Source organism: Mirounga angustirostris, unplaced genomic scaffold, assembly GCF_029215605.1.
Source record: "Mirounga angustirostris isolate CCGP_5_RB_7025 unplaced genomic scaffold, mMirAng1.0.hap1 SCAF_4, whole genome shotgun sequence".
Taxonomy (NCBI): Eukaryota; Metazoa; Chordata; class Mammalia; order Carnivora; family Phocidae; genus Mirounga; species Mirounga angustirostris.
In genome coordinates, this window is record NW_026991712.1 from 174532403 (window position 1) to 174546903 (window position 14501).

General features: G+C 57.8%; 1 protein-coding gene across 4 annotated transcripts in view; it reads right to left on the reverse strand.

Annotated features, from left to right (window-relative positions):
* Positions 1-624: 624 nt before the first annotated feature.
* ALPL (alkaline phosphatase, biomineralization associated) overlaps positions 625-14501 on the reverse strand; it is a 54080-nt gene continuing 40203 nt past the window's right edge. For 3 of the 4 annotated variants that reach the window (XM_045898513.3, XM_045898512.3, XM_064589799.1), the window contains exons 5-12: positions 13576-13750; positions 12622-12797; positions 9118-9261; positions 7182-7251; positions 4994-5128; positions 2923-3114; positions 2296-2415; positions 625-1621 (exon numbers count right to left, since the gene is read on the reverse strand). In XM_045898513.3, the coding sequence (XP_045754469.1) occupies positions 1356-1621; positions 2296-2415; positions 2923-3114; positions 4994-5128; positions 7182-7251; positions 9118-9261; positions 12622-12797; positions 13576-13750 (1278 nt within the window). In that variant the 3' untranslated portion in view covers positions 625-1355. Of the gene's footprint in view, positions 1622-2295; positions 2416-2922; positions 3115-4993; positions 5129-7181; positions 7252-9117; positions 9262-10128; positions 11007-12621; positions 12798-13575; positions 13751-14501 lie in introns of those variants that run through there. The other variant, XM_045898514.3, reaches the window with a different exon arrangement.

Consider the following 14501-nt stretch of genomic DNA (forward strand, 5'->3'; position numbering starts at 1 on the left):
CCTGGGATCGAGCCCCGCATTGGGCTCCGTGCTCAGCAGGGAGCCTGCTTCTCCTTCTCCCTCTGCCTGCCTGTCTGCCTACTTGTGATCTCTCTCTATCAAATAAAAAAAAAAATCTTTTTAAAAAATTATATTAAAAAAAGAAATCATAAGGAAAATACAGTTACAGAACTGTATTTATCCAAAAAAATCTGTAAGTAAGCGGACCCATGCAATTCAAACCTGGTTGTTCAAGGGTCAAATCAATTTGTTGAATGAATGAATGAGTTCCACTGGGCCAGGGCATGTGGCTCTGTCTGTGTGGCAAGGGTGTCGTGGGGCCCTTGGAGGCCTTCTTGCTGTGGGTTTCAGGGCCCAGAGGCTTCTTGGATTCTCACAGCAACCCAGGACTGGGCTGTGTCCCGTTTTATCGTTAAGAAAATGGAGACACAGAGATACAAAGCAATTTGTCCAAAGTCACGCAGGTACTGAGTGGTGAAGCCCCCAGGTCAGCAGGCAGCCCCTTCCTCCTGGCCCTTCACCGCCCACATTCCTGGGCCCAGAGTCCAGTTCTCTCCCAGAGAAACCAAGCTTATTTCTTTCTCTTCCTCACTGACCACAAAGACTCAGTTCCGTCCTCAGAAATATTTGGAAAGTTTTATTTAAATGTTTTGTGTTCCCTTTTAACCAACACCAAAAAGAGAAAAAAAAAAAATTTTTTTTTTGCCGTTCCAAACAGGAGTGTTCCTTCAGAGAGGAGTGGGCATGTGTGTTAAGAGCTGAGAAAGGTCTGCCTGTCCAGGCTCCTCTTCCGAGCCCAGGAAGCCCTGGGGTCAGATGGCCAGTCCCAGTTCACTTCCTGGGAGCCCCCAGCGGCTCTGGAATGAGTGAGCAAACCCCCCTCCTGCGGAGAAGAACCGGGTCTCCCGGCAGGTGTACGGACATGAGCACGATGGGGCCTGGTGGTTCTAAAAGGGGAGGGGGAGTGGGAAGATCAGATCCGGAATGTTCCATGGAAGCTCCAGGGCCTCCGGGTCTGGAGAAATGTGTTTGCTAGAAAAATAAGATCCTTTGAGAATTTCTGCAGTCTGCATCCTCTGCCTGCCCAGAGAAACCTACTCTGTTGGCCAAAGGGGCAGCAGGAAGGAGCAGAGGCCAGAGGCCAGGAACTGGTCTGGCCCCAGTGGAGGATTCCAGAGAGGAGCGAGGTGGGCAGCAGACTTTGGTTTCCTGGGTCCTCTTTCTGGCAGCTGTAGAGGCTGTGAAGGTTCCTGCCTACCTGGCCCTTGAGGTGTGGGTTCCCAGGCAGTGGGCCGCGCTGAGAGAGGGAGGCTGGCCATCCGTCATAGGCTGGTGGGTGCCTGGGCCCTGGGCCCTCAGAACAGGATGCCCAAGGGGAACAGGGCCAGCAGGAGGAGCAGGGGGCCTGGAGAAGGGCCGCCTGCCGAGCTGGCCGAGGCACAGTGGTCCTGGTTGGCTCCGATGCAGGCTGCGTAAGCCATCACGTGGGGAATGTAGTTCTGCTCGTGGACACCGTGCAGCAGGTGTGCCATGGGCCCCTTGGCAAAGACCGCTACGTCCTCCCCACCGTGGGTCTCATGGCGCAGGGGCACGGCGGACTGCGCCTGGTAGTTGTTGTGAGCTGCGGGCCAGAAGAAACACTTGCTGAGAGCCTGCCAGGGGGCTGGGCTCTGCAGCGGCTTCTCCCTGCCCTTCCAGGCTGGCTCGAAGGCTCTCCTCTTATTGAGGACACAGAGGCTCAGTGCAGGGCTGTCACTTCATACAAGGGCCACAGGATTTGGGGCTGGGTCTGTTCTGACACAGAAGACTGCCCTCTCGACCCCCAGAAGAGAAAAATCCCTGAAGAGTCAACCCAGGAGAGCCTCTCACCATTGGCGGCATAGCTAGACCCCCAAGGACTACTGGGGCCATCGTGAGCCAATGAACAGTCAACAATATGGAACTGGATGAGCACACCGAGAAGGCTCGGCTTTGGGGAATTACGTAGCCAGTAAAAATGACAGTCTAACAGCAACAGGTGCGGAGCACGTTACGTTCTCCAGACCCACTTAGTCCTTCAGACAACCTTGGGAGGTAGAACTCTTTTACGGAAGAAAGGGAAGCTGAGAAAGGCAAAACTGCATGCCCAAGGTCACAGAGCTGCTCAGTGGCAGAAGGGGATTTGACTTGAGATGTTCTGACTCCAGTCCTGGCTATCTGGAGCCCCCTGACCTTGGCCACAAGCCTAGAATGTTCCCAGGCCCATCCCCACGGGGTGCCCTGCACCCTCCCTGCCCCGGGTTTGGGCAATCTCACCATAGTCCACCATGGAGACGTTCTCTCGCTCACCGCCTACCACCTTGTAGCCAGGCCCGTTGCCGTACAGGATGGCAGTGAAGGGCTTCTTGTCCGTGTCACTCACCATGGGGGCCAGACCTGCGCAGGAAGGCATCGACCCAGGAGTCATGTTGGAGAGCCAAGACTACAGTCCCCAGGCCCTAGCTTGGCAATCCCTAGATCCCCTGCGAAGAACCTTGAACCACTCCATGAGGCTACCTTCCAAACCTGACTCATTTCCCACCAACTACCCCTCCGTTTTCACTGTGCCCACATCCCTCCCACCTGTTGGTCTACCTGTCCGTCGGTCCATCCACCCATCCATCTTCTCCCTAGGCTATGCATCCATCCTCTCTCATTCTTCTATCCACCCAGCATCCAGGTAGCCACGCATCCACCCACCCGAGCACTCACTTCACTCGGTCCCCTCATCCTGTAACCGTGCCCCCCACCCCCCACAACAGTATCTTCTCTTTCTTACCCGATTCTCACACAATCCCACACATGCCAGGCCCGGAGCTTGCTGGCTCTCCCAACCCTACTCCTGCCCCCCGATGGGCAGGCGGTGGGAGTGCCTGGTGCCCACCCCAACCGAGGCCCACCTACCAAAGATAGAGTTGCCACGGGGGGTGTACCCGCCAAAGGTGAAGACGTGGGAGTGGTCCGCAGTGACGACAGTCAGCGTGTCTTCCAGGGAGGTCATGGTGCCTGCCTTCCCAATTGCCCGGTCCATCTCCACCACCTCGTGCAGCGCCTGCTTGGCCTTGCCCTCGTGATGCCCGTGGTCAATCCTTCCTCCTTGAGACACCAAGGCAAAGGCCTTGGGTTAGGGGGAGGGGAAGATCTGCGCCCCCCAGGTCCTGCCACACTACTGCTGGAGGAACCATTCTTTGGTGGGGAACAGCCACGTGCCAAGTACCACGCCAGGCATATCATGCCGCCATTCGACCTTTACGGCGGCTCAGCGAGGACAGGCTGTGGACCAAGGGCCCAAGCACGGAAAGAGCGAAGCCAGATCCACCCGACTGAAAAGCTGGTGCTCTGTCCGCCACCCCGCATGGCTCTCAGAGCAGCTTCCTCAGCTCCTCGAAGGAGTCTGAGACCTCCAACGGGTGGACACAGAGCCAGCGTGCCTAAGTGCCTACTGGGCGCCAGGCCTAACAAGCTGGTGTCTCATTTCCCCTTCACAACAATCCTGGGCAGAGATGGGCACAATCAGCCCCATTTACAGATGGAGCAACTGAGGCCTCGGGTGCACAAGTGATGTACCCAAGGTGGGACAGCTGGGATTTGAACTTGGGCGTAACTCTCATTCTCCATGCCTGGGCAGTGCCCATGGCAGGCCTCCATAAAGGCCTCGAAGCCTGAGGCGCCACTCTCCTAGGTGGGTGCAGGAGGCCTGGCTTTGCACCTGGCTTCAAGGTCATGGCTAAGGGCTGCATGACCTGAGGTGACCCCTCTTTGTCTCTAACAGGAGGATGCTGCCCAAGTGAAGACTCCCAATTCGGAGGGTCCTGGGCCTGGGCGTCCTCCCTTCCCACTGGCCTGAGCCTCACCACGCTGGCCTGGCAGGCTGGCAGGGTGGGTCCTCCCTTTGTTGTGGTTCTGGGAGCAGTCACAAAGAGGACTGCTCCCGGGGGAGCCCGTGCTCACCACCACTGGCTCCTGGCTGGGTCCTTGGCGTCAGAGGCCTGTTCGGGCCAGGCTGAGACCGCCATGCTTGAGTGGGAACCCCGGGGTTTGGCAAGAAAGCTGCCAAGCTGGGCGGGCGGCCGCTGGCCTCTGGAAGGCAGAGGGGCCTGAGTGTGTATGTGTGTGGTGAGAGTGTATGTGCAAATGTGTGTGTGTGTGTGTGTGTGTGTGTACAGGGAGAGTTCAGTGAGGCAACATCTGGAACCATGGGAGACAATGGCTGTTAGAACTCTGGAAGATTCTGGAAACTTTATCACTTCCTCACACTTCCTACTGTTATTGACTTAGCTATTGTGTAATCATAATAATGGTAATAATAGAAACACGGAAAATTTATTTTCTGCTGGGCCCTGTTCCAAGTACTTTATGTCTCTGAACATAATGGATGTTAATAACCCTTCAAAGACCATTTTTGGCCTCACTTTATAGAAATGTACAGACAGAGGTCGGACAGCACCAGCAAAGAACCCAGGCCTGACTCCAGGGCCTCCCAACAGCGCTAGGAACCCCCATGAACGCTGGCATACAGCACTGCCAGCTCCTGAAGGGACTGGCTCTCCCCGTCTGGGGGACCCAGGATATCTCAGGGTCATGAATCTGACTTTGGCCCCACAAGGGCCTGGTAACAGCAGATGCCCACCAACCAGCTGAGGGCTCCTCAGATTGATAGGCATCTGCCGAGGATGAACCTGGACCTGTCTTTTGGGAGGAGTGAAGCTGAGGGGCCTTAGGGAGGGACCCCCAGAAGGAAGGCTCCCACCTCCTCTTCTGGGAAGCCCTCCTGGACTAGTTGGTCTGACAGGTTATCCTCATGCCCAAAGGAAAACAGCTTGTTGGGCTGAGAGCTTCAACTCCATGCATAACCCGTCTTCCCCAATAGTGGATGGTTGTCTTTGAGAGCTGGAGCACCCCATCCCTGGATCCCAGGGCTATATACCCAGAGGCTCCCAGGGAAGTGGCCCTGCAGCCAGGCCTGGGGCCCTACCTTCCACCAGCAAGAAGAAGCCTTTGGGGTTCTTGCTCAGAATCTTGATGGCTACCTCCACCATCTCGGAGAGTGACGGGTCAGTCACGTTGTTCCTGTTCAGCTCGTACTGCATGTCCCCCGGCTCAAAGAGACCTGAGGAGGACGCGGACAGTGAGTTTTCCTGTGACCCTGCCAGGGGACCCCCCCTCCCCAAGGAGCCTGGGCTGTCTCAGGGAACAGGTTCCCCACACACAACTTGGGGTTAGAGCCAGCAGGGAGGAAGCTGCCCACGGGTGGGTCCAAACTGTGCCCAGTGCCTTGCGAGCACTGCCTCATTCCCCCTTCACAGCCGCACTATGGCGAGGGGATCACCACGTCCATTTTACAGAGGAGGCTGAGGCATGGGTGGTCAGTAGCTTGGTGTCTTCAGCTGCTAAGTGGGCGATCTGGGATTTAAATCCATCAGTGCGGTCCCAAGTCTGAAGGGCTCCGGACACGGCACTGCAACCCCCAGGCAGAGGACCATGGACGCAGTGGAGCAGCTTGGGTGTATACTTACCTGCCATGTACAGGTCAGGCTTGAAAGGCATAGTGCCCTGTGCAGGGAAGTATTAGAAGGTTTGGCTCACTGTCCCTTCTGTTCCCTGAGCTTGGTTTTCTCACTTACGAAATACGATCGATCCATTCCTTGCCCAAGTCACAAGATTCCACATGTACCAGGTTGGTGCTTCCTGCCCTAGATGTTCTGGATCCAGAACACCTTGCCCCTTCCGGGAGTATGTGCACAGCCGGACAAGAGCTCCAACGGACAGAATGCCGTGTGCCACATGCCCTTCTAGGGGCTTTGGAAGCACCCAGGCACCAGCCTCCAAGATGGCGCCCTATAATCCCTGCCTTCTGGAATTTATACCCTTGTGTGTCCCCTCCTACGCTAAGATGATCCTGAGTGTCCAATAGAATACTGCAGAAATGATGCTATATGACTTCCAGACCAGGGCATAAGATATTATGGCTTTAGCCTTGAAGTCAGCTGCCATGTTGTAAGGACACCCCACCAACTCTACGGAGAGCTCCATGTGGCAGGGACCAAGCCTTCAGATGACTGCAACCTCATGGGAGACCCAGCCAAGCTGCTCGATATTCCTGGCCCCAAGAAACTGTGTGAAGTAATAAATGTTTACTCGTTTTATTTTTACTTTTTATTTATTTTTGGTTTACTCTTCTTTTAAACTGTTAAATTTGGAGGTAATTTGGAGATAACAACTCATACAATGCATTGGCTCATGTGTACCCATGATGGCCCTGATGTCATTAGCCCCATCTTACAGAACAGTCATCACTCCTCCTTTATAGGAGAGAAAACTGAGGCACAGAGAGGAGAAATCACTTGCCCGAGGTCGGACAGCTTACAGGTGGTAGAGTGGGATCTGAACCCAGCATTCTGGCTCTAAGACCCACGAGCGGGCCAGATGTGCCACATGGGGACTTGCACGGCTCTCCACAGCCTGTTGGTGGCACAGGGTGTTTGCTGTGTGACCCAGGCAAGCAGTGCGTGTGTGTGTGCACGCGTGCATGTGTGCACGTGTGTCTGGGGAGGATCCTCCAAGGTGCCCAGCTTTGAGCCCATAACCTCCGATGACACACCCAGGACCTAGGGGCTGTGCCCCTTGGGAAAGGTTTACAGATTTTGCCACCACTCACTGGGCACAACGCCAGGTGGGACAGGGGACCCAGGTGTTGGCATGGTGGGGCTCAGGGCCTCATTCCACCAAGTCAGGGCCCCTCCCCTGCTCCCCACTCCCTGGGGGACAACCCCTAGTCAAGACCAGCAGAGATAGCCTGGCGGGCTTCTGCCTGGGCCACACAGCAGGGCTGGCTCCAGGTCTCCCGCCCCAGCCAGGGGTCAGATTTACCTGGGCCAGGATGCTAATGGGCCAAGTGGCACACCACAGTCTCTTCCCCAACCTGAGCTTCTGTTCCCCTTTGTGCTCAATGGAACCATTCGCTCTCCACAGCAGCAGATTTCAGGCCCAATTCTATGAACCCAAACCCCTTCCTCGCCTCTCCCAGGCCCTAGAGCCTCAGAGCAAGGTCCCTAAGTAGGGGGAAGGCCAGGGCCTTGGTCCCCTAGGTGCTGGACTCACAGTCCCAGCCCCAGGGCACCCAGCTGGGTGTCCTCCACTCCACCCCCCACACCCCCACTTACCCAAGAGGTAGTCCACAGTGTAGGGGTCGAGGGTCAGGAGTTCGGTACGGTTCCAGACATAGTGAGAGTGCTAGGAGGAAGGGCCTGTGTTAGTCACGTGGGGGCTGGGGGTTGGGAGGACTGACCCAAGCTGCTCTCAGGGTCTAGGGAATATATTTGTTTCCTTCAGCCATTTACTAATCCCTCCCTGAGGATCTACCATCTGCCTTTAAGAAATGATGAACAGGCAATTCTACAATTCTAATGCAGGAGAATGAGAATGGAGGGCTGGGGGGCGCTGTGAGCCCAGAGGCAGCATCGGGGAGGGCCTCCTAGTGGAGGTGATGTCCTCATGGGGCCCTGGAGGACAAGAAGCCAGTGATCAGCCTGGGGTCAGGAAGGAGAGTTTCAAATAGCAGGGAGGGATCATGGAGCCAAGAAGAGGAAGCTATGGGTCCCCAGCTATGGAGTGCCCATCAAGAGGCACGGGCTGGGGGTGTTATGGAAGCTGTGGAGAGCCAAGGAGGAAGTAAAGCCCTACTCTGCCCCAGTGACCCCACTGGAGAGGGTGATAAAGGAAGTGTGGCTTCCCCAGGACAGAGGCCACAGGAAGAAGCTGGCCGACTTATCTGGAGATGGCACCATTCAGCGCTGGGCTGGGGGTCATGGCATGGCCAAGAATCAGCTGTGCATCCTCAGGGCAACGAGGATGAGGAAAATTGCCCTTCTCTGGGCAATGACATTGGGATCTGTGGTTCTGGAGTCTCGGGGGCTGTTATGGAAAGGAGGGTGAGAAGGCTGAGGAAGTGGGGCTCCCCTGTCCTGCTTCGCTGAGCTGGTTCTCCTGTGTTACCTCATTCGGTTCTCACATCAGCCCTACGAGGGAAGTACTGTTATGCCCATTTTGCAGACAAGGATACTGAGACACAGATGACAGAGCCACTCAGCAGTGAAGGGGAGTGTGACTCTAGAAGGGTCCAATCTCTCCCTCTTGGAGTCTACACTGAGCTCCAGGGTTAAGCACCTACCCAGGCTAGAAGGGTTAAACCCTGGCCCCATGTTCCGCGTAGAGAAACTGAGGCTGGGAGGAGCAATGTCTCTCTGGCTTGGGCCAGGATGGGGCTCTGGCCTGGCCGGGGCTGACTCAGACGAATGGAAAGGGTTCAAAGCAGCACAGTCCCACCCTCATCCACCCTGTGGGGGCCATCCTCAGGCCCCTGCCCCCACCTTGCTTTTGGCCCAGCCCCATCCCACAAGGCTCCCCCCGGGGGCCAGTCCTGGAACCCTCAGAAACCCAACCCCAGAGTGACATCAAAGCGGCTCCCAGGCTGTTCCCCACTGTCTTCAGTCCTGACCACAGTCATTTCCAGACCCCATCTGCCCCAGGCTCAGCAGCTGCCAGAGCCAATACTCAGGCCCGTCCAGCGCTCCAGGCTTCCTTCCCCTGCACGTGCCCTCGCGGGGGCCAAACCAAGTCACCACGGAGGGCTCGCACACTCCCCTCCCTGCCACCTCCACCCCTCCTCCTCCTCAGGGCTTGTCAGCCCCCCCTTGCAGTCTGTCCCCTCCGGGTTCCCGTAGCTCCTGGGCTTCTCGCCATCCAAGCACAGAGTGATTCACAATCCCTTGACCATCTGATTCATCCTTTGGAATTCATGCCCAGTGAGGGGCCCTGCACACAGTAGGGGCTCAAGTGGCCTGAATGTCCATGCAGGTGATTCTGTGGCCCACCCTCCTCACTGCCTAGCTCCCCTGGGTGCCCGCCCCTGAAGGGAAGAACTGACTGATCACCTACTATGTGCCATTCATGTATCTGTTAGACCATTTGGTTCCATCGAGGTAAGAATTACGACCCCCTCCCCACAAAGGAGGAAACAAACTGAGATTCAGAGAGGGGTCGCCCAGCCCCTCCCACCACAAGCCAGCCCTGTAGCCTCCTGGCCCCTGAATGGGTTACCTTGTGTCTCGGTTTGAAGCTCTTCCAGATGTCGATGAGGTTCAGGCTGTCCAGCCTCGTGCCCCTGGACTTCTCGTCCATCTCATACTCCACGTCGGTGCTATTCTTGGGGAACATGTACTTCCGGCCTCCCCCCATGATCACCTACAGGGGACAGAAGCCATCAGTACCCCAGAGTTCCAAGCCTCAAGAGCTGGGCTCCCGGAGGCGCTGGGCATAAGCGTCCCCAAGTGTGGACGCTTCTCCAGCTCGGAGAGTCTTGGTGTCGGTCCACACCGCCCACCCCAAGCCTCTGCTTTTCCACTTGGGGAGATGAAATCATGAATATATTAGGACCGTGGTTTGGGGCTTCTGGGTGAAATACTGGTAACTTCTCCTACCTGGCTTTCCAGAAGCCTGACTCTGTTCCCACTCGTGTAAGAATAACACCATCTACAGAGCGCTCACAGCGTGTCAGTCACTAAACACTTCAGATACATCATCTTTTTTTTTTTTTTAATATTTTATTTATTTATTTGAGAGAGAGAGAATGAGAGAGAGCAAGCACATGAGAGGGGGGAGGGTCAGAGGGAGAAGCAGACTCCCTGCCGAGCAGGAGCCCGACGCGGGACTCGACCCAGGGACTCCAGGATCATGACCTGAGCCGAAGGCAGTCGCTTAACCAACTGAGCCACCCAGGCGCCCCCAGATACATCATCTTAATCAACTTCAGTACCAAGGCTGCCAGGGAACCTGTGTCCCCATTTTCCAACTAAAGAAATGGGAGCAGACATGTGATTTCTTTTCCCCCTAAGGCCACACGGCCTTAGCCAGGATTCGAACCCGGGGCTTCCCTGACCCCAGCACGGGGGCCCTGGTCCATCTGCAGAGCCTCCTGTCCCCAGTGGGAAGCAACATGCCGCAGGCCAGAGCCTCTGCCAGGGAGGTCTCGGGACAGCCCGGCCGGGAGCCGGGGCAAACAGTGGCCGGCGTTCACATCTGTGTAGTCCCCGCCAGGCTAATTTTACTCACCACGGCTGGCGTGCGTGGGCGGACGGACGCGGGGCTGTTTGTTTTCCTTGGGAGTCCATGTTTGAAGTCCTGACTATTTTTAAAATGGGGCCAAGAGCATAACAGCCACCACCTGCGGTGACCGCCACACCGGTGTCCTCCTGTCACCGCGGGTGCCAGGCCAGGCCGCCGCCCCTGGACACCTTGGGAGAGCAGAGCCCAGCTATGGCTGGCCTCAGATCCACCGCCCCAGGCCTGACATTTCCTATGTTCCCTGCTCTGCCTTCCGCTTCCCTCCCTCCTGAGAACCCCGGAGTCCAGGCGGATGGGGGGGTGCGGAAGGCGCCCGGGGCCAGCCTGGGTCATGGGGAACTGGAAAGGGCACGGGCTTGGAAGTCAGACTTGGGGTTTTTGACTCCGACTCTGTCACTTACAGGCCGAGGGCCTGTCACTTCACCTCTCTGAGCCTCCGTTTCCTTATCTGTCAAATGGTCAGGATGGCCGCAGAAGGAAATGCAGTAATGCAGTATTCCAACGCGGTCCGGACACCCGCAGGCGGCCCCGGCCGAAGCCGTTCTCACTGGCCGAAGTAGCGGACATCAGAGTACTTCCAAAGAGGCGAGTTCCTCCCCGCTGGCCCCAGCCAGGAGCTCTGGGGGTGGGGCAGGCTGTGAGACGAAGGAGAGGGGACCCCGGGTCACCGGCCCACGGCTCGCCACCCCCGTTCCCACAGAACCTGACCCCTTGGCATTTTCAGATGGAAAATGAAGCCCCCAATCTTCTTGCCTAGAGCCTCATCATTTCCAGCCCCAGCAGGGACTTCACACGCTCATTAAACTCCCAAATAACAGACTTGCTGTCTGGCTTTGGGGTTTGGGTTTGTGTCTTTCTTTCTTTCTTTCCTTTTTCTTTTTTTTTTTCTTTTTTTTTTTTTTTTTAGCAAAAGATATTTATTTTCAGGGCGGACACTAGGATTTGTGTTTCATGTGCAGCCTGGGGGCTGGGGGGCTTTGGGGTGGTGGAGATGCAGGAGCGGATGAAAGGGCAAAGCGGGAGAGGAGAGGGGAAGGGGGGCAGTGTTCACCCCGGTCCACCCCCTCACTCATGCCCCAGCTCAACCCCCAGTGACCCGAGCACCCCAGTCCACCCTCGCCCCACGGAGAAGTCTTCCCTAAGCTCCTGTCCCCCTCTCAGGCTGTTCCTGGCACATCTCCCCGAGAAGCGGCCCCATAATTACACCCTGCACTTGTACAACAAATGTTCTCACATCCATGACCTCATCTCGGCCTCCAGCGGCCCTGGGAGGGGGCAGGTGGGGCTCTCTATTCTTGTTGCACAGGTGGGGAAACTGAGGCTCAGGAAGAGGAAGCAACTTGCCCCAGGATGTTCATCAGGTGGAGGCAAAGTCAGGACAGAGGCCTGGCCTCAGATACATGCTCACTAGGAGGGGCTGCCGGGACTGTTTGTCCTGAAAGGGGGTGCTCAGTCCACTGCTTAGAAAAGGGAAGTCATGGGTGGGGAGAGGGGCCTTGGGAATTGGGGTGGTACATGGGGGACAGAGGGTCCGGGAGCCAGTCCATTTGTCTGGTGGTGGTAGGAACAGGTGAGGGGTAGGTGGGACCTGGGGCTTTCTCTGAGCCTCACTGAACCCCCATTTTAGTTTCAGGGAGCTAAAATCCCCTTGCCCCCTCGCCAGACCCCAGAAGTGGGCAACAAGAGCCTAAAAAAGGAGCAAGCTGGAGGGCCTCAGTTAAGAACAGAGTAGGGAAGGGAACAGTATCTGGGCTGTGTGTTCGCGCCTGCGCACACGAGACGGCCTGGGTGACGAAGCTGGGATTCGGGGCCGGCCTGTGTGGCTTGCGCCGAACGCCACCGCCTTCTGCGAACCCACTGGGCGCCAGGCCTTACTAAACTCCAAGGGCTTATTTTATTTGGATCTTGCAGTGGGCTGACGAGGGAGGCACATGTCACAAACGGGCTGTCAAAGGGAAGCTACAGAGGTTAACCGACCCAAGGTCACACAGCTAGCAAGCGGCAGGGCAAGGACCGGAAGCCCGGAGGTTCCAACATGGGCACTCGTGCTAACCACTGCCCACGCCACCGCCTCTCCGGGCTTCCTGGCCGGGCGCACGGGACACGGGCCTGTCTGTGCCTGTGGGCAGGTGCAGGGCAGGTGCTCCCCTCAGATGGCCACAGGGTCACCCCTACCTCCCCGTGCTGGCGGGCAGGGCTAATGGTGCAGCGCCAGATCCCAACTTACAGAATAATCCCTGGGCGCCTGATTCTTGGGGTGTGGTGGCAGCCACATCAGGGCTTATCCCTCAGCCCCACCGCGGAGAAAGCCTCCAGTGCTCCCTGCCCCAACCGCAAATCCCCTAATGGGCTGGGAGCCTCCCAGGTGTGTGGGGAGCCAGGCCGGGCCGCTTCTCCTGAGCCGGCAGAGGCCTGAGGCCCACCAGAGGCCCCGCCTCACAAGCCCGCCCGTCCCTGAGCAGCCTGCACCCCCACACTCGCCTCGATGTCCCTGACGTTGTGCATGAGCTGGTAGGCAATGTCCTTGCAGCCCTGGCTCACGGCCTCCGGGGGCATCTCGTTGTCTGAGTACCAATCCCGGTCAGCAGAGTGGGCGTAGGCAGCGCTGGGGGTGGCGTGGTTCACTCTCGTGGTGGTCACAATGCCCACAGACTTCCCTGGCATGTGGGAGAGGACGATTGGGGATGGGGCTGTCCAAGCTGTCTTCTCCTTCCCTCTCCTGACTAAAGGCTGGCCTCCCATCCATTCCACTGACTGCCTGGGGCTCAGTCTCCCCACCAGTCCTGCAGGGGTTGGTGGGGGGGACGGTGGCTTCTGAAGATCACGGCAGCACAGCTCCCTTTACCTCTGTGGCCCTCCCCTCCTTGATGGCCCTTGAGCTGTGAGCACCTGGGCCGGGGTCCTCCCCTCCATCACGTACCCTGCAGAACCCCCCCCAACAGGAAGCCCCCCGGGTGCCCTACAAGAACACAGGGCCCTCCTAAGGGCTCTCAGGTAGTGTGGCTCTGTCACCTTGTCAGTCGACCTCATACCCTGACCCCAAGTTCCCAGGACACCAGCCAGGGCCCCCACTTCCAGGGAGGAAGGGAGAAGCAGACACTGATCTCCCACGGGGCCAGCACCAGGCTACGTTCTTTACCTTCCTCACACCATACGGATAAGGGGGCCATGTTTTCATGGCCATTTTATTGTCAACTAAAGAGACTCAGGGAAATGAGCCAGGACTGGAACCCACATCTAAGTAACCCCCTAAGCCACTAGCCTTCCCGGGCATGGAAGGGATTCCACGAACATCCCCCAGGCTCCCAGCCACCAGAGCTGGAAAAGCCCTGGAGAGCATCTTTCTCTGCCTCTCCCCATTATCCAGTGCAGGCAGACTGAGGCCCAGACAGGACACAGAGCCGGGCCCCACTCCCTGCCACTACCCCCACTCACCAGCGTCCTTGGCCCAGCGCAGGATGGAGGTGACCTCGTTTCCCTGAGTCGTGTTGCACTGGGTGCGCTGGGTGGCTGCGCTCACCCCCACGGTGCCCTCGTTGGCCTTCACCCCACACAAGTAGGCTGTTGCAGTACCCGCGCTGTCAGGGACCTGAGCGTTGGTGTTGTACGTCTGCGGGTGGGGAAGGGGCGTTAGGCATCGGCCAGGCCTTGCTGGTGGCCTCCACCTCACCCCCACTCACACCCTGAGGATGGGCATGACGGAGACAGAGAGGCCTCCTGTGGCCTTGGCGAAACCCCGCTACCTCCTGAGGGCCCCCCAGAGCCACAGGATCACCTAGCCACTGTGTCCTGCCCCCACTCCCTGTGCCCTGGTGGCCAGGGCAGCGGGAAGGGGCGAGGGCAGCCCTCCAACATGCAGGGGGGTGGGGGCCGGGTCACTCAGGCCTCTCTCTGGGTCTGGGGCTGTGGGAGCCAGCAAGGGGGTGGGGGAGGCAGGTGAGTCCTAGAGAAGGGGGGGTCCTTGAAAAAGTGACGGGGGGGGAGGCTGGGAAAAAGGGAGGAAAAGTGAGGGGGCAGCAGGATCTAGAATGCGGAAAAAGGCCCCCCTCCCTCCCCCATTCAGACCTCTGGTTGACCTAAAACTATTTGCCTGTCTTCCTTCCCCACCAGCCTGTGAGCCACAGAAAAAAATCCCGGCCACTGCCGTTCTCCCAGAAGTGAGCCCTGGGCCCAACCCAGGGTGTCCAGAGGATGTTCAGTACATAACGGCCCCAGCAGGGACCCCAGCAGGGACCCCAGCAGGGACCCCAGCACAAGAGCTGCCCCCACTAATCTACCACCCGGCGGCGCCTGGGGAGGGAATGAATGCAGCAGGGCCAGCGCAGAAGTACACATGCTGCGGGGTTCCGCGGACAGCAAGG